At 49.6% G+C, this 19,852-nt stretch overlaps 1 protein-coding gene across 1 annotated transcript in view; it reads left to right on the top strand.

Moving 5' to 3' along the window:
- The window catches only part of CCDC60 (coiled-coil domain containing 60), a 154,498-nt gene that overhangs the window by 104,722 nt on the left and 29,924 nt on the right, over positions 1-19,852 (top strand). Inside the window, exons 3-5 of the mRNA XM_028480553.2 lie at positions 1,372-1,542; positions 10,741-10,848; positions 19,181-19,288. Coding sequence (XP_028336354.2) covers positions 1,372-1,542; positions 10,741-10,848; positions 19,181-19,288 — 387 coding nt within the window. The remainder of the gene's footprint in view (positions 1-1,371; positions 1,543-10,740; positions 10,849-19,180; positions 19,289-19,852) is intronic.

Here is a 19,852-nt window from a genome sequence, read left to right as displayed (position 1 = left end):
TGTCCCCTGCATCGGCAGGCGGACTCTCAACCACTGCGCCACCAGGGAAGCCCTCTGACTCCATTTTTGACGTGCGACCTTTGACCTCGTTTGAGCTGCCCGCCCCCCTCCTCCCCACCCTTTCCGTCTGCCCCACATTGGGCAAGCTGATAAGAAACCCAAGGTGCTCCTTGTTTTGGTGCTGGCGGGAAGTTGAGACCACACTCGAACAAGGGACCCCTCACCCCAGCCCCACTCCCAGAAAACCCTAAGCCGGCCCCCCCTGCCCCCGACCCTGCTCCCTCAGCTGACTGCAGACCTGCTTCCGAGCCCAGAAAGCCTCGTAATGTGACTCACGTCATTTCACACCCTTGTGGTGCGTGTGTGACGTCAGTCTTGACCTATGAACCACATTTTGAGCGAAGAGTCTCTGTGAAGTAACATAACCACAAAAAAACAGTTGCCGTCAGCCGCAGCTCCCCGAATAGCTCTGCATTTGCTTTGTTTGCGCCACATAAAGAAAATCCTCCCTGTGAAATGAAGGGGTTGCTCATGGTTACCGTTTTCGTTCTATCAGGTTATCTGGCAACCTCACGATGCTCTTTGATGAGTGGATTTCAGAAGCTTGAAAGCAAAACCGAAGCACGTTTTTGTTTCAAATACGAATTCCACCTCAGATCACCGGCTTGCATCCCTAAACTTAAAAATAAGAGCCCAAATGGACAATTCAGGGCCAGTTCTGTACAATCTGGTTTCACTGTGTTCCCCCAGGGTACACATTCCCTTGGTTTTGCACAAGTTTATACATGAGGAACCTGAGAGACTATTTTGCTGTAACGAGACTATGGGCTGGGCAGATGACGCCAGATGCTCACCTGCCAGTGAGCGGCTGGGACGCACGTGTGTCGTGTAGCATAGAGATTCAGAAAACTTGACGTGAGCTGAGAAGCAGGGTCTGAATTTAGAAAAAGATTGCTGGTGACCTTCCGGTGACGTGTGTATAAGAACCTCAAATACCGCGTTTCACTGAATCTGAGACACACCATGAAAAACAAAATAAAAACACCGCCAATTAAATTAATTCTCTGGGGTGTGAATTGTGATGCTCGTTTCAGTGGGCAGAGCAGAGTGCGTAGCACATAGTAGGCGCTCAGGAAATGTTTGTGGAGTGATGGAACTGAAACCAGGAGAGGTTAGATAATTTGTTCAAGGTCTTTGGTAAGAGGTGGGTCCGTAATCCAAGCTTAGGTCTCTGTGACTTTGGAATTCTAAAGGCAGGAGGTCTCCTGCTCCTGGGCATGAGGGTGCCCTTCAATGGATTATCAGTCCCAAGACAGTTAAGACAGTGCATTGATAGCCAACTCATCTTCCCCTCTCTTTCTCTTTCTCCAGCATCTTGATTCAGTGGGTGAAGATTGGCCGTGGCTACTTTACTATCCTGAGGGAGGAGAGTGCACTGAAAAGGAAGCGACAACAACTTCAGAAACTCAAAGAGGAAGAAAGAAATATATTCCAACCAGCCAAAAGGATGTCAGATATCCAGCATGGGGATACTCTTTTGACGTAAGTAGACGCCATCACCGTGGCACCAGTGGTCTTGGGAAGGACCACTGAGAAGGAGCACTGCCTGGTTGGGTGGAGGGGTGGCAGCTGTCTCACTTGGGGAGCCCCTTCTGAGGCTGGTGTCTGATGACTTCTTTTAGTCTGGCTCCACCTACCTCGCCAGCCTCACCTCCTGGTATTCAGCGAGGTTTCTTCCACTACATATGTCTGTCCTCACATCCAGTGCCAAGAGCTACCCAAGAAATCTTGCTGGTCCCCAGATGTGCCTCCTTCCCCCTCATTCCAAGGCTTGTCCCTACCTCTAGGCATTTTCCCGTGCTGTTCTCTGGGCCTTAAGTACTCTTCCCTGCATCCTCTTCCAACTAAAGTTCTAATTAGCATTAAAAGCCCAGCTTAAATGCTGCCCTCTCCTGATCCTTCCCAGATTTCAGCCCAACCACCTCCAGAGCCCGTTTGGACCCTGAGTTCCCTTAACGTGTTTGCACACTACTTTGTTTTATTCCACACCGACATCCCTAGTCTAGACCTTCTCCTGAAACCCCAGGTCCTAGCTCGGTATCCACCCAAAGCAAGTGGACCAAAAGAAGGTTTGTTGGTTTGTTCAATCGGTAGCCTCCCTCTTTTTGTAAAGGCCTTTCCTCTGGTTGAGAGAGAACCATCAACAGACTGGTCCATTACGAAATGCCCATTCACGTAACAGTAGCAATCATGCTCATGATCACAACCACAACAGTAATTTATAATGTAATTTATAATTATTATAAATTATAATTTATGATGTCTACTGCGTGCTTTGTGCAGGTCTTTTTGTCAAAATTTCAAAACGTTCCTCTGAGATAGATACTATGATTAGTCCCATTTTAGAGATTTAGAATGAGGCTTAGTCATAATTCCCCCTATGACTAAGGTCATAGTTGGAAAGCACCCCCATGTCCCAAACTGGGTGACACCAACATTCATGAACTGCTACATTCTGCAGAAGCAAACTCCCGAATACTTAGCTTGTGCAGACCACATGAGGCACAAATCAGTGACGGAAAGGAGGTGCTGAAGCAGGAAGAGGGGAAATATGTATGGTAGAAATGGCCTGCCGTTGCCCTACTAGAGCAGTGGTCTCAGCCCTGGCTCCACAATTAGAATCACCTGGTGCCCAGGGTGCTTCCCAGACCCATTGCATCAGACCCTCTGGGGGTGTTACCCGGACATAGTACTTTTTAAAGCTCCCCTAGATAATTCCCACGTGAAGCCAAGGTTGCGAGTTACTGTGCTAGGGCTGCTTTTAGGAACCCAAATTGACATGTTGCCGGCTAAAGAGGAAATGGAATCCGCAGCGGGTAACGCATCATTTCCCAAATTCGTCACGTAAAGAAATATGCATGTGTACGTCTTAAAAACAATGGTCCTGGGCTTCCCTGGTGGCACAGTGGTTGAGAATCCGCCTGCCGATGCGGGGGACACGGGTTCGTGCCCCGGTCTGGGAAGATCCCGCATGCCGCGGAGCGGCTGGGCCCGTGAGCCGTGGCCGCTGGGCCTGCGCGTCCGGAGCCTGCGCTCCGCAACGGGAGAGGCCACAACAGTGAGAGGCCCGCGTACCTAAAAAAAAAAAAGGTCCTACCACTGGAACCATACAATATGGGACCTTTTTGTGCCTGGCTGCTTTCACTTACCATAGTTTGTTTGAGGTTCATCCCAAACAGGAAGCAGATTGGTGGTTGCCAGGAGCTGTGGGGTCTCCTTTGGGGCTGATGAAAATGTTTTGGAACTAGATTTAGGCGACGGTTGTACAGCCATCAGTTCAAATGCCATTGAATTGCACCCTTTAAAACAGTTAATTTTATGTTATGTAAATTTCAACTTAATGGAAAAAAAAAAGGGAGCTCTGCTCTGTGAGGACCTGGCGTGGGGGGTGAGGGGGCTGGACACTAGTGGTTGCAGGTCTTCTTAAAGCTCCAGGTTCTCGTGACTGGTGGGAACCCTGAGTGTGAGACCCTGAGGGGCTGGTATATTTCTAGTCACCTCTCCCCTGAAAGTCTGGCCCTTGGGAATCCCAGCTTATTGTAAAAAAAAAAAAAAAGCTTATTTGATTCCTCATTTGTACAGACCATGGACTATGCTTTTTCTGTGCCCTGTGAAGCTGTTAGAAGTAAAGTTAACCTTTTCTAAATTGGCAAATGTCCTTAGGACCAAAGCAGCTCCCAGGCCGCCTTACCTCTCTGGTTTCCAGTCTCTCTTTAGTTTTGGCCGAGAGATTCCCACTTCGTTGTTGGCTCTTTGCCACTCTTTTTATTTTATTTATTTTTAAAATTTATTTATTTTTTTGGCTGCACTGGTTCTTCGTTGCTGCGTGTGGGCTTTCTCTAGTTGTGGTGAGCTGGGGCTACTCTTTGTTGCATTGCGCGGGCTTCTCATTGCGGCGGCTTCTCTTGTTGCGGCGCACGGGCTCTAGGCACGCGGGCTTCAGTAGTTGTGGCTCACGGGCTCTAGAGCGCAGGCTCGGTAGTTGTGGCGCACGGGCTTAGCCGCTCCGCGGCATGTGGGATCTTCCCGGACCAGGGCTCGAACCCGTGTCCCCTGCCTTGGCAGGCGGATTCTTAACCACTGCGCCACCAGGGAAGCCCCTTTGCCACTCTTTCTAAAAAAAATATTTTGTCCAGCATATTTGGTTATTTTTACCCAATGGGTCGGTCTAAATAAGCTAGCTTACTTACCATTTGTGCATTCATTTATTAACTCATTCATTCATTCTGAGACGAGAGAAAATATCTATGATTTACAATCCCCCCCACACGCCTTCCAAGGAGTGAGCATCCCAAGGAGAAGCTTTCTTTGGTGAGCAAGTGTATTCAAGTGAATACGCAGATAGACAGGAAGAGCAGAAAGGCTTCCCTGACAGCTAGAATGGAGACACTCAGGAGACGGGCCGAGAGCGTAAGCAGAAAGGACCCTTCGGAGGAGAGAAGAGAGGAAAGGCGCCATCAGTGGGAGAGAACGGAGATGTCTAATGAGGGTTTTTACGAGGTTTTGCCTCATAGTGGGACATGTAAATCCATTCCTCAGTTTCCCCACAAGATCTTCAGTAAAATATCCGTGGCCCCTTAATGCATTATGTCTTGGACCTTTATCTTGGCTTCCAAGTAAGTGTAGGGGTGAGAATGGGAGACTACCTTGACCCAGGCCCGTTCTCATTGTACAGCCAACCGTTTGTATTTTGAAGACCTACTGCGTGCAGGCCTTCTGATGGCACGGAGATATGAAAAGGATTGAGGGACGGTCCCTGCTGCACGTGGTGCCACAACACAGTACCGTGGGGGTGCACCTCAAGTGCCCTGAAGTGTGCCTGTAAAGGAAAAACACTCCTCCCATGTGTTTCTCCTTTACTCTCACACCGTGATCACACTCATACTTCTGACACCAGATGTGTGGGTTTTTCCCCCACACCAAGCAAATGTCTGCGACACCAGCGGGGCGTCCTACATCCTATTCAGTTCCGACACTTTCTACCTGGAGTTAGCATCAGATCCCACAGGTTAAGGGTTCAGTCCCACAAGACTGCCCCCACGTCAGATGCCAGTCACGCGTCCCAGGTTGTCACCTGTACTTCTGACCAACCAGCTGTAAATCAGGGTTCCCATGACCCCCTTCGCTGGGTTTGATAATTTTCTAGAATGGCTCACAGAACTCAGGGAAACACTGACTTAACATTTTCCATTTTATTACATAATAAAGGGTACAGATGAACACCCCGATCAAGAAGTACATAGGGGGCTTCCCTGGTGGCGCAGTGGTTGAGGGTCCGCCTGCCGATGCAGGGGACACGGGTTCGTGCCCCGGTCCGGGAAGATCCCACATGCCGCGGGGGCGGCTGGGCCCGTGAGCCATGGCCGCTGAGCCTGCGCGTCCGGAGCCTGTGCTCCGCAACGGGAGAGGCCACAACAGTGAGAGGCCCGTGTACCGAAAAAAAAAAAAAAAAAAAAAAAAGAAGTACATAGGGTAAGATCTGGAAGGGACCCAGGTACAGGAGCTTCTGTTCCTGTGGAGTTGGGGAGTGCCATCCTCCCATTATTTGGATGTGATCACCGGCTCGGAAGCTCTACAAACCCCATACTTCAGGGATTTTTATGGAGGCTTATCACATAGGCATGCTCTATCATTAACTCAGTCTCCAGCCCCTCTCCCCTTCCCAGAGGACTGGGGGTGGGGCTGAGAGGTCCAAGCTTCTAATCATGGCTTGGTCTTTCTGGCGACCAGCCCCCATCCTAAAGCTATCCAGGAGCCCACCAAGAGTTGCCCCATTCCCCAGAAAAAGACACCTCTATCACCCAGGAAATTCCAAGGGTTTTAGGAGCTCTGTGCCAGAAGGTGAGGGCAGAGACCAATATATATATATTTTTCTACTATTTCAAAACGTCCGCCCGCTCAACTTGAGGGGGTGAAAAGGAAATCTGGAAAGAATCCCCAGAAGTGTGACTTCTGAGCAGGATCTTTAATGCTGAATGGGAGTTCAGTGGGTGACAGAAAAAGAGGTATGGTGAGACCCATCTGTATCAGCCCGCCAGAAATCCTGCAGCCCGCATGTCTGGCTAGAAAGGCCAGGGCTGGAGAAGGAGGGTGTGGTGGTGTTATCTATTGCCGAAATCAGAAATATGATTTTCAGAATGAAAAAAAAAAAAAAAAAAAACCAGGCAAGTCATGACCTGAGCCACCTCCATCCAGCCACTCAGCGGACCCCACTGAAGTGTCCTCACAGGACCTTGAAGAGGCGCGGGATACAGAGAAAGCCACTCGGTGAGCCGAGGGGTTCTTACCCTTTCCGTGAAGGTCCCACGAGCTCAGCGCAAGTTTTGCCCTTAGTGTCGTCTAAGAGCCCGATGACCCTCTCTGAGTCTGGTACCTCTAGTGGCACTAGTCACCCGGCAGCCTTTCTCTAGAATAAAGAGAAGGAACGAACTAGTGGCTCTTTTTTGCAGGAACTTTTTGCTCAGATTATTGGGCAAACAGGGGCTGGGGAAGGCGGCAGCTGTAAAGATCCTCCTGTGACTGTTTAAATAATTTGCTCGTAACGTTGCCCTTGTTTGCATGCGGTTTTTAATCCATGGTCACGGAACACGATCCTTCCCTCTCCGATCCATGTTTCAGTGTGCAAGACATGGTATATTTAAAGTTTAATAAGTTTAAATATGCATGAGATCTTTCCTCACGTAGACATTGGTCTGGTTGTGACTTATCCAGTGGATTCCATGAGCTGTGCAAGGCTGGTCATTAAAATAAAACTGGAGGCTATTACTGCGACATAGCCATCAAATGCAGGTGGGGGCGGCAGGGGTTATAAAATAGCACTGGGAGATTATCACTACCAGTAGGGAGTAGTGGTGAAGAGCACGGGGCTGGGGTTCGAGTCCAGACTTCCCCCCATACAGCTGTTTAGCTTTGGGCAGGTCTCTGTGCCTCTCTGAGCCTCCTCTCTCTACACCCTTATGAATGGTACCAAACTCCCAAATTTGTGATGAGGACTAAAAGAAATAACGCTTAGCACAGAGCCTGGCATATGAGACGTGCTTAGTAATTGCTAGCTATTATTATGCAGTGAAATGAAGTTGATCTCTCTGGCCCTCAGTTACTTAAAACCCTCAGATCTATGGCTAAAAATCTTAATTTCCAGGCAGGCTAGAAGGCATCTCACAGGTAAGAGCTATGTTCTATAAATACAATTCCAATCACAGAATCATCAAAAGTACAAGTGTTCATTTAGAACGGCTTTTTTAACGCAGTATTTGATCCTGTGCATTCTAAAAACAAAAGGGTTTCCCCCCCCCACCGCTGGATCTAAGACCACAGGATAAGTTCTTTTAGACCAAAGTTTTAAGTCTGACAAACTATGTAGGGAAAAAAGAAAATCAAGCATGTCCCCAAAGATTCCGGCCTGCAAGCAGTCTTTCCCACTGTGTTCAATGACCTCAATTCTCAGCTGCAAGTTCAGCTGAAAAAGGCGAAGAAAACCACGGGTAGAATTTGTCTTACGTTTGCAGTTGAGAGGAGACGTAAAACAAGAGATTAAGGAGTGTAAAAGCTGGGTTAATTTCCCCGTATTCTAAACCGCTGGGTCGAGCCAGTAAGCCCGGGCGCACCAGCATATTGGCTTGTGGCTTCCTCAGCTCTAGGGATGAATCAAGAGCCTGTGGAAATGGAAAGCCGGGGACCTAGATTCTGGTCCTACTTTTTAGTTAGCTCTGTGACCCCAAGATTGTCCTCCGACTCCCAGGAGGACGGAGACTTCCTAACAGGTGCCTCCACCTCTTCTGGCTCCTTTCCCCGCGCCAAGCCAGAGCGAGCTTTCCGAATGTAAACCACTCCCAGTTTAAAATCCTCAGGGGCCACCATTCTTTATCGGATAAAGACAAAAGTCTGAGCAGGGGCTCCAAGGCTCTGGATGGGCTAGCCCTTGGCTTCCCCTCCAGCCACACTGTCCCCCTCTCCCTCCTCCCCAGGGCCTCTCCCTCCATCCTCTGCCTACTGAATTCCCATTCAACCTACAGATCTCAGCTCAATATTTACTTCCGTTCCAGTTACTCTTGCTGGGAGCAACCACTCCGAAACCTATTAGCTCGAGAGAGCAAACATCTATTTCACTCACAAATCTGCCATTTGAGTAGGGTTAAGCGGGGAAGGATTCAGCACTAGCTGGGCAGCTCAAAGTGTCTGTTTCCGAGAGAGCTTATCCGCACGGTGGCACCTTGGGGCTGGCTGTCAGCTCTGAGCTCATCCAGGACTGAGACCCAGCAGTCTTGGTCCTCCTCCCTATGAGTCTCTTCACAGGCTGCCAGCTTCCTCCCAGCATGGTGGTGCCTGGGTGCTAAGAGTGATCATCCCAAGACATAAGAAGGAAAAGCTGCCAGTTCCTGGAGCCGGGACCCAGAAATTGGCATCACACCACTTCTGACACATTCTGTTGGCCCAGCCACTCAGAAAGCCAAGATTCCAGGGGAATGGGGGCTATAAAGCCACCTTCCCATTAGAAGAAACTTGAGGCACATGTTTCTAAATTGATACAACTCCCTCCAGGAAGTATTCCCTGGCTCCATTTCAGCCAGATTCTCTGTGTGGGGCTGTCAAAGCACCACACACTGTCCAACTCAGCCTTATCACAGCTGAGTTTGCGTAAAGCCCAGTCTCCGCCACAAGGCTCTAAAGCTCCGGAGGGGAGGGGCTGGATCTGTCTCCATCACCACACCTACAGCCCCCAGCGCAGAGATGTTCCGTAGATATGGGTAGACGTGAATGAATCAGGGAACCCGTCAGTGATTCTATCAGTATTAAAGTACTCAGGCTGAGAAACTACAAGGCTTTAAAGGAGCACACTGGTAGCATAAATATGTAAGGCAAGCTGGGAGTGCGATGCCAGGGGTGTTTGAGTCTCAGGCAACCCAGGAGGCTCACACCTCGTGCAAGGTGGGCAGCTATCTTGACCTTGGGTCTCACCCAACTCTTACTCAGAGTGGCAAGAACTTTCGAGTCTTCAAGAACCAAAGCTTTTCCGTCTTTATGTGACATCTCCCCATTTTAAAATATAGACAATTCCATTATGCACACAGTAGGCTTATTAAAACATGTCTATGGGCTAGATTTGGTCATGGGCAAAAAATATATACCCTGTGACCCAGGCATGCCAAAAAGGAAAAAAAACCAAACAAACCCCGTTTTCTCTGACTGAAATGAGTTACTCCACGATGGTGTTGAAAAGAAGAACTTAACTGTGGTATTAAATGTAACTTAATATTTTTCACCGTGAAACAGTCTTTTTTGGATAAATGTCCAGTGGTTTCAAAGATGAGCTGCCCGTTTGGGCTGTTTCTCGCCTCTCTAAGCATCCCTTCCTCCGCCCCATGCCTTCCCCCGGATGGTTTTGGCTTCAGAGGAAGCTTCTGTTTTCTCTGTGGGGCAGGGGATGGGCTTCAGGAGAGGTATGCCTGGTCGTGGCTGATCTGTGGGGGCACACTTGTGCCGACTTCTTCAGCTCGAGGTCCCCACGTCTCACGGCTGGTTCATCCAGCCAGTGAGGCAGCAGTCTGTAGAGCCGGGAGAAGCCCCTTTAAGGAAAGGACCGCAAATAAGAGCCGCTGACTCCAGGAAGTGGCTGCGCTGTATGCATCCCGCCATTTCCACTTGCCCCATCCCTGTCGCCAGGACCCTGGGTGCCAGACACCTTCCTCTCTCAGGCTGAGATTATTGTACCACTTCTCACTGGTCCCCTTGCCCTCCACTCCCACCATATCGGCCATTCTCAAAACAGCAGCCAGAGGGATCCTTGGTCACATCATGTCCTCCTTCAGCTCAGAGTCCTTTACTTGCATTGAGGGAAAAGGCCAGAGTCCTCGCACTGGACTGCAAGGCCCGCATTCTCTCTCCATCCTCCCCTCCCTCCTCTCTGTGTTGCTCACTCCACTCCAGCCACACGTGCCTCCTTGCCGTCTCCAAAACACAGTCCCACCTCAGGACATTTGCACCTGTCGCTCCCTCTCTCCAGAATGCTCTGCCCCCAGACATCTGAATGGCTCACTCCCTTCCACTGCAGATTTTTATCAAATGTCACCTTCTCGGTGATAACTTCCCCGATCACTCTATTTAAAATTGCAAGCCCCAGCTCTCCCAGCCCTTCTGAGCCCCCTTCTCTTTTTTCTCCCCAGAGCACGTATCACTGTCTAAGTGGGGGTGGGGATGGGAACGGGTCGGCAAACTCCAGCTCATGGGCCAGATCCAGCCCCCAGGACTGGTTTTGTAAATAGAGTTTTATTGGAACCCTGCCATTTGCTTATTGCTTACGTTCTGTCAATGGCTTTCCTGCTACTGAGTAGTCATGACATAGACTGAATGTCCCACAACATCATAAACATTTGTCTAGCCAGATAAGAAAACATATCTGACCGCTAGTCTAGTATACCCGTATACCACACAGCTGCCCGATTTATCTTATTTGCTCCTTCATGGGAATATGTGTTCCATGAGAGAAGGGGGTCTAATATGCTCTGCTTACTGGCTGCATCTAGAACCTTCATCTCTCCAGCGGGCATTGCTGCCTGGCCCATAGTAGGTGCCCAGTGATATTTGCCAGATAACCCCTGGCGAGAGAGGAGGGCGTTTAAAATGGCGTTAAAATGGCTCCCGCTCGTTCACACCGCTACTCTCATTCTGCTTCACCTTCAGCACGTGCGGGCACGAGAAGATGAAGAAGGCGAGGATTGGAATCCTCCTGCGTCCATTCACCCCCGTGCACAGCTGCCTCATGGCGCCCTCGCTGCCTGAGGCTCACGTGTAAGTAGTCCCACCTCCGGCTCATCTGCTTATCATGTGAAGCCAAGGTCAAATGACTCAAACAACAGCTGGGAGCTGTTGAGCTGTTCCTTTGTCCTCTTGAAAGGGACAGGGAGCCTGGGGCCAGCAGTGTTAGGTGGTGTATAAAAATAACAGAAAGCAAACATGGGGGCTTGGAGCTAAGTGGCAACCCAGCTGGGACTGAGTCATTCCATTCTTTACCGCACCAGACACACTAATGTCAGAAATGTCAGAGAGTTTGATAAAGGTGGTGTATAAAAATAACAGAAAGCAAACATGGGGGCTTGGAGCTAAGTGGCAACCCAGCTGGGACTGAGTCATTCCATTCTTTACTGCACCAGACAGTAAAGACACACTAATGTCAGAGAGTTTGCAAAGCCTGATAAAAATCTGTCTGCAGCATGCGCCTAGCAGATGTCTCACCCAGGGCTCCGGGGACATGTTTTCCCCAAGACTCGAGGAACTATTTCCCAGGGAAGCCCCTGCCGCCTTCTGAGCCGACCCCAGGCACAAACTCATCATTGCGTGATGTGACAGGGGCTAATCAACCCTCCAAAGAATACTTGGGCTTTCCTAAACCTTGACATCTTGTTCCCCTCCTATCTGTTCCAGAGAATTCTAAGCCCAGCTTTTTCTTTTTCACTAGTTAGCACTTTTCAACTGGGAGATTTCAGGCACAGAGATAGAAATTGAAAAATTTCTATTTTTCAATTGGCAGCCTCAGCTTGATGTTCTTAAAACATCTCTTTGCAGAAGTAGTCTTTGCAATTTCTCATAACGTCCCACAGAAACACTTGCGCTTTTGCCTTTCTTTTCCATGGACAAGCCCTCTGAAACCAAATATTTCTACTTCTAGATAGAAATAGAAATCCTGTAAGGCAGCATTGCTCAACCTCGGCGCTGTTGACATTTGGGGACAAATACTTCTTTGTGCGAAGGACTGTCCTGTGCACCGTAGGATGTTTAGCACTATTCATGGCCGCCACCCACTAGTGCCAGTAGCACCCCCCTCCCCAGTTGTGACCCCCAAAATGTCTCCAGAGGTTGCCAAATGCCCCCTGGGGGCAAAATCACACCCATACCCCCAGCCCTCCCATATAAGAACTACTTTAGGGCAGTGAACATGGTGCACTGGATTCTGTCTGGTCATTTGTCAAATATTTATTAGGCCCCTACAGTGTGCACAATAAAAATGGCACTGCTGACTGCTCTGTGGGCACTGTCTCAGTCCTCTCAGCAGCACTTTTGTGTAGGTGTATTATCATCCCATCCCTGCGGATGAGAGAGCAGAAGCTCAGAGAGGTGTACTAGCCTGCCCGAGGTCACAGAGCTCAGTGTGTTGCTGCACTGGGGTTTTAAGCCAAGTGTGTCTGACTGCAGAGCCTGACCTCTCACCACCACACACGATACAGATACAGAAGGTATCTCCCAAGGCTTTACCTTTGAGGAGCTAGTGATATAGTTGGACAGCCAAGTCTCATGTACTTGAAGAGTAAAATAATGCAAGAGTGAAACTAAGACAAGATGGCAGATCCTTAATAAGAGCACTTAGTTCGCGGGTGGAAGATGGCACCGTCACCAACACCGTGGGCGTAATCACCATCATCACCATCATCGACCCTGTCACCTCCACGTGTTTGGACACATTCCTCTCCCTTACTAATATTTCAGCTTTTGACGAGCCCCCCTGCATACTCTCCTCCTGTCTCGCTTTGATGAATATTATGGCTGACTTCTTCATAGACTTATTTGTTCAGGGACATTCCACCTGGCAGCCTCAGCTTGATGTTCTTAAAACATCTCTTTGCAAAAGTGGTCTTTGCAATGTCTCATAACGTCCCATAGAAACACTTACGCTTTTGCCTTTCTTTTCCATGGACAAGCCGTCTGAAACCAAATGGTGTAAATCAGTGGTTCTTAGGCTTTCACTTGCATTTGAATCGTCTGGGGCTCTGGGCTTGGGTGCGGGGATAGCAAAATAAGGAGATGCCTGGGGAAATGCATATTCCTAGGCCCCACCCCCATTTCCTTTGGTCTGAGCGAACTGAGGTTTAAATCAACTGTGGAAGTGCCTGGAGAATTTCTTGCTCATCCTCCTTCAGTGCCAGAGGGGGAACCTGAAGCCCAGAGAGAAGGCAGAACCTGCCAAAATGCTCACAGCAGGAATTCTGATCTCCTGACTCTTAAGTCAGACCTTTGTGTCAAGTTTGTTAGATGATGATGATGGTGATGGTGGTGATTGTCACATTGGTGGTTGTTACTGTTCGTTATGCCCTAGACCAGGGATCAGCAACCTTTTTCTTAGAGGGACAGACAGCAGATATTGTAGGCTTTGCAAACCAGATGGTATCTCTCGCCACTGCAGTCATCCCTAGGTATCTGCGGGGGATTGGTTCCAGGACCTTCTGCCGATACCAAAATCTGTGATGCTCGAGTCTTTCATGAGTATAAAATGGGGTAGTGCTCTCGGCCCTCTGTATCCACAGATGCAGAGGGTCAACTGTACTTTACCTTGTTGTCGCAGCAGGAAAGCTACAATGAATGGATGTGCCCGTGCTCCAATAAAGTTTTATTTGCAAACAAAGGCACACACTCCTTCTCTAGATTGAAGGCTGCCCCTTCTTTTCCTTGGCTGTTCAAAGGCTCTGGCTGCATTTGATGATTGTATCGGCATCTCTTGCTGTATTACAGACCACCTCGAGGTGGAGTGGCTTAAAACAGCAGCCATGGGGCTTCCCTGGTGGCGCAGTGGTTGGGAGTCCGCCTGCCGACGCAGGGGACGCGGGTTCGTGCCCCGGTCCGGGAAGATCCCACGTGCCGCGAAGCGGCTGGGCCCGTGAGCCGTGGCCGCTGAGCCTGCGCGTCCGGAGCCTGTGCTCCGCAACGGGAGAGGCCACGACAGTGAGAGGCCCGCGTACTGCAAAAAAAACCCCCAAAACAGCAACCATTTGTTCTTGTTCAAAGTCTGCAGGTCAGCTGGGTGGTTCTGCTCGTCCACATCGGTTCAGCTGGTCCTGGCTGGGCTCGCATATGTGTGTGGCAAGCTGGAGGCTGGCCCATCTAGGGTGGCCTCATGCCCAGGTCTGTTGGTTGGTTGTTGGCTAGGGTGACAGGAGTGACTGTCATCATACAGCAGGCCAGCCGAGCTTGTTCCATGGCTGTCAGGAAGGGTTCCAAGGACAAGAGCCTAAACACTCAAAGCCTCTTAAGGCTTAGGCTCAGAATGGACCCAAGGACCTTTCCACCCCATTCTGTTGGCCAAAAAAGACATCATGCCTGCCCAGATACAAGCGATGGGGAAAGGAAAGATTCCACCGCCTGGTGAGAGAGACGCAGAATCACCTTGTGAAGTGCGAGGATGCAGGGGGAGGAGTGGAGAATCCGAGCAGTTTTATCATCATTCTACCAAAGGCATCAGGGCAGAGCCTGCCTGGTCAGTTCTCAAATTCTCAGTCTTCACGTCAGCCGAGGTGGATCGGAGCCTGGCCAGTCCCTTCAATCCCAGTGCAGTTGATCCCAAGCCAGCTGGATTCTGAGTCGACTGTATGGGGATCAATTCAGTCATGCCAAGGAAGACTGGACCTTTATCTTTTTTAAAAAAAGAGGTGGGGCACAGGCTGTAGGAAGGAGGACAGCCCCTCCTTTCCTCTCGGAGATGACTGGCCTATCCTTATAGCCCTTCCTGAGCGACTGTGCAGCAAAACAGTGCCTGCAGCCACTGTCTGGGTTTGCCCTTGGCAGTCAGCGTGGGGTGCTTTGTAGCATTTTCTGATTTCTCTTAGTAAAAGTTTTGAAAAAACGTTGTTTTTTCCCACTCGTATCCTGGTTGGTACAGCAGGTTCAACAGAGAGGGCTATTCCGATGCACTGACCGCTAGGTGCTCCCCCAGAGTTCTGAGCACACAGGGATTTTAGAAGCAGGCTTTGCGCACCCTGGTCAGCGTTTTCACCTTTTATGCCCCACATTTAAGAAAATAAATGCTTTCTCTTGTAATTTGACAAAATCCAAGGTATTGTGCTTTGCCCTGACGTACCATCATTATGAGAAAGGAGCGATTTCTATCAAGCATGTTTCTGGGGACCCTTTCTTTCTCCCCTTCTTTCTTTCTCCCTCCCTCCCTCCCTTCCTCCCTCCCTCCCTTCCTTCCTTCCTTCCTCTCTCTCTGTCTGTCTCTTTCAGTTTGCTTCACTGCATGTTAGATGAGAGATCATTGGGTTTGAGGCACTGTATTTTTTCATTAAGACCTTATTTTTTTAGAGCAGATTTAGGTTCAGATCAAAGTTGAGGGGAAGGTGCAGAGATTTCCCATTTCCCTCCTGCCTCCCCCATTATCGACATCCCCCACCGGAGTGGGACGTTAGTTACAACCGATGAAGCTACACTGACACATCATAGTCACCTGCAGTGCCTAGTTCACATTAGGGTCCTCTCTTGGTGTTGTATATTCTGTAGGTTTGGATGAACGTATAACGACATGTATCCATCCACTCACGTATTATACAGAGTATTTTCACTGAACGTCCTCTGTGCTCTGCCTATTTGTCCCTCTCCCCCTCCCCACCCTGGCAACCACTGATCCTTTCACTGTTTCCATAGTTTTGCCCTTTCAGAACATCATATTGTTGGAATCATACAGTATGTAGCCTTTTCAGATTGGCTTCTTTCACTGAGTAATATGCTTCTGAGGTTTCTCCTTGGCTTTTCATGGCTTAGTAGCCCATTTCTTTTTAACGCTGAATAATCGTCCATTGTCTGTATATACCATAGTTTATTTATCCATACATCTCTAAAGGTTGCTTCCAATTTTTGGCAATTATGAACAAAGCTGCTATAAACATCTGTGTGCAGGTTTTGTAAGGCACTTTCTATAAGCAGAGAAAAAGGTCCAGACCCATTGGATGAGACCCTGTTCTGCTGAAAAGGGCGTGAGGGCTCTACCCTATAATAAGAGACATCAGCACTGTATTAAAGCACAGATTCAGGAACCGGACTGTCTGGGCTTAGATTCCAGCTCTGCCGTTTGCTGCCTTTTTTGACCTCGGATAAGTTATATGACCTCAGTTTCTTCATCTGAAAAATGGGAATACTAATAGTACCTTCCTCACAGTGTTGTTATAAGAATGACTTTAATTAATGGATGTAGAGCACTTAAAACAGTGTCTGGCACAGAGTAAGCGCTATGGGAAGTGTTTACTATTATTGTTATTTTGCTGTTCTTGCTACTCTTCTTTGTTATCTCTGTGGTTGTGCATATGAGAATTATGCCCAAATTATCAGCTCTGGAAAGCGTCAGATCCCAATCAGTTTATTCCCTCCATCTCCCATTCAGTAACCAGAAATGTATTGAGCCTACTCTGTGCATATGCGTACCTGTGATGGACGAGACTCTGTAGCTCACAGGCTTGTGGGCTGCAGAGACAAGTAAACAGGTAGTTACAAGAGAGCAGGGACACAAAATGCAGGGACAGAGGGACACACTGTAGGGTGGAGGGGGGTGCTTTAGAACCTCCTCGGAGAGAGGATGCTCGAAAAATCAAGGAAGGCTTCCTGCTAGAGGCGACATCCGAGCTGAGACCCAATCACGGAGCGGCAGAGGAGGAGGAAAGGGAATGTGTATCAGGAGCAGAGAACAGTGCCCAGCACCTCACCTCACTTTCACTAGAACGATTACTGCCGTTATACAGATGAGGAAACGGGGGCTCAGGGAAATGAAGTAATTTGGCCAAGACCACATAGCTAATAAATGGCAAAGCTAGGATTTTAACCCGGTGCGAAGAGAGTACGTACAGTGAGCTTGCGCTACAGAGCAGAATTTCACCAGGCTGCAGGTGGCGGCGCAGGGGTGAGAGAGGAGACTCAAGGCTGGGGAGATGGATGGGAGTCTCCCATGTGATGGGGTGTTGGTTTGCCAGGGCTGCCCTAACAAAACCCCACAGACTGGGTGGCCTAAAGAACAGAAATGTATTCTCTCACAGCTCTGGAGGGTGGAAGTTCAAGATCAAGGTGCCCACATGCTGGTTTCTACTGAGTCGTTTTTCCTTGGCTTTCAGAGGGCTGCTTTCTCGTTCTGTCCTCACACGCTCCTTCCTCTGTGAGCGTGCACCCCAGTGTCTCTCCGTGGGTCACGGCTCCTCTTCTTTTAAAGTCACCAGTCAGATTGGGTTAGGACCCACCCTCTTGGCCTTATTTTAACCTCGTCACCTCTTCAAAGGTCCTCAATACAGTGACATTCTAAGGTACTAGAGATTAGGACTTCAGCATATGAACTGTGGGACATAACTCAGTCCACAGCAGATGGTTTAGGGAGTCTGAAGGTCTTAAGCAAGAGAGGGAGAGGGCCAGGTGTGTGCCCGTTCCCGTCACCTGGGGAAATGCGTCTGATGCTCACGTGCCTCTCGTCCCCCTGTGACGAAGCAGATCCCACCTCACCAGTTAACTCCCTCACCCAGCCCTCCCCACCCGCAATGGACACGACGGAACGCCCAGGCCTGCAGGGGCTCTGAGTCGTGAACAGAAGAGGGGGCGTCTCCCCGGGCTTTTTGCAACTTCCTGGGGTCACAGTGAGGGTACAGGGAGGTGTCTGCACAGGGCTGGGCACATGGTACAGCCACTGCTACTCTTGGTACCCAGAGCTGCCAAAATGCACTTACACCTGTAGGGACCAAGATGGTGTAGAGGGGGAAGACACAGACAGAACTGGGAGGGCTGTGGGCTTGCGGGTCCTTGAAATTAGAAGTGAGGGATGCGAGGGTGCTTATTATTAGAAAATCATTTGTGGATGGAAAAGAAAGGAAGGAAGGCGCTCTAGATGATAAAAGAGAGACAGAGCTGCTGACTCAAGTTTTCCTAAGACCCGGTGGACACGGGCACCCCAGAGCATGGGGGCGGAGGAGTGGGGTGCATGGGGGCAGCTCCCCTGCAAGCAGAGTGACATGGGTGCCTCTCAAGGGGCTCTCCGGGGTATGCCTGGGCCCGCTCCACACTTGAGCCCCAGGGCTCGGACTCCACCTTCTGAGCTGGGGCCTTCCTGGAAGCTGGAGGGTGGATTCCTGCCTGCCCCTCTGAGCACAGGCCCAGGCGCCCTGGGGAGTATCGATCAATACAGGAGCCGTTTCAGAGAAGAGCAATTATACAGGTCGGTAATGGAGGCATCTGGCCCATTAGTGTAAAAGGAGAAATCATGCAGGGAGAGGCTGGCTAGTTAGGACTCCCCCTCATTTCCAGGAAGAATGCAGGCAGCAGGTTAACCCTCTCCTGACCTTGCTCTCGGGGTGGCCACTCATTTGGCCCTATCAGCACCTCAAACAGTAAGAGCTCAGGTCCACAAAAGCACCGTCTCTGGGATTAAACAGATGCGGGTTCAAATCCTCACTAATCCTAGCGTGATCTCAGGCAACTCTACCTCTCAAGTCCCTTGTCTGCAAAGAGGATGGAATACAGGCACCCTTCTTATAGGGTTGTCAGGCCCCACCTCTGTCACCAACAAGCTGTGCGACCTGGAGCAAACCGATGGCCCCTCTCTGAGCCTCAGTTTCCTCTTCTCTAAAATTCAGATAATGATTCCTATCCGGCAGGGTTTGGGGAGAAATAAATAACATGTGTCAGGTGTCCTACCCAATGCCTGGTTCATCATAATACAGAATGCCCCCCAAATCAGAAAATGCAAGTTAGACCTATTTTTAAATGGTGTTTTAGTTACATTTTCAAATCGTGTGTTCAATGTGGTTTTCCTCAACATCCAGCTACATTTGGGGCAAAGGATTTATAAATTTAAAGCAGTGGGTCTAGTTGTTAATTGGGGTGGAGAGAACGTACAATAAATACACTAGTTTTCTTGTGTTTCCAGACGTTTTGGACCCTGCTAGTGTATTTACTGTATTTGTATCAGATGAAGAATCGGATGCCTGTAGGATGTTCATTTCCTTCAGTCCTCTCGTTTGCCTGAATCAAGTCCGCTACCTGTGGGACACCCTCCCTTGTCCCTTCCCACTGTGCATGCAAATCCCCAGTAACTGGCATAGGGTCACCTTGTGTCAGATCACAGCTCTGCCGCCTACTGGCCCAGTGACCTGCCCAAGTTCCTCACGTCTTCTGAGCCTCAGTTCCCTCATCTGTAAAATGGGGTCAATAAATAGCTCAGGAGCCCATTGGGAAAGTTTAATGCTGGTGCGTGGGAAATGCTGCCACACGCCTGGAGCCTGGAGACAGCTCTCCAGCCGGGAGCCAGCACTACTCCTGTCTCTGTCGCCACTGTTGTGAAGAATGTTGTTGTAACAGGAGCCCCCTGGGCTTCCTCCCTCTGTCTTTGCAGTGAGCCCATCTTCCGCCAGCTCTGTGCCCTCCACTGGCTCCTGGAGGCCCTGACTATCGACCACACCCACCACACCATGAAGCCCGTGATCACCTGCTGGAATCCGAAGTAGGTCTCAGCCCTTCCACCTGCCGTGTAACTAGCAAGAGACTGGGCCTCGGGGGAGGAAGCTCCCATGGGTTCTCTTCCTCCTCCTGCAGTTTCTTGGTGGGTGGGTTGCTTTAGGAGTGCTACTATGTGGGGTCCAAACAGGGGTGAGCTGGAGCCAGGTCATACGGGTCATGCGGTGGTGACAGCCCCCCTGTGCCTCCCTCCCAGCATCTCTCCCCAACTCCACATCGGGAGCTTGAAATGAATCAGCCACGGTGGGAGTATTTACACCACAGAAACTGGCCAGCTAGCCCAGCCCCATCCTGGAAGCACAGCTAGATTACTCTCCAGCTCTCTTCTGGGACCATGTCTCCCCAGTGCTATTCCTCATTTGTTCCTCTTCTTTTTCCTCCTCTCCCACTCCCTTTTACTCATCCCATTCTCCATGTTTTTGTGTTTTCCCTTTCAAAGTTTTGTTGTGTTTCTTCTTTTTTTAATTAATATCTTTATTGGATTATAATTGCTTTACAGTGTTGTGTTAGTTTCTGCTGTATAACAAAGTGAATCAGCTATATGCATACG

This window comes from Physeter macrocephalus, chromosome 19 (assembly GCF_002837175.3).
Source record: "Physeter macrocephalus isolate SW-GA chromosome 19, ASM283717v5, whole genome shotgun sequence".
In the NCBI taxonomy this organism is placed as follows: domain Eukaryota; kingdom Metazoa; phylum Chordata; class Mammalia; order Artiodactyla; family Physeteridae; genus Physeter; species Physeter macrocephalus.
This window is presented reverse-complemented; position numbering and strand designations above follow the sequence as displayed.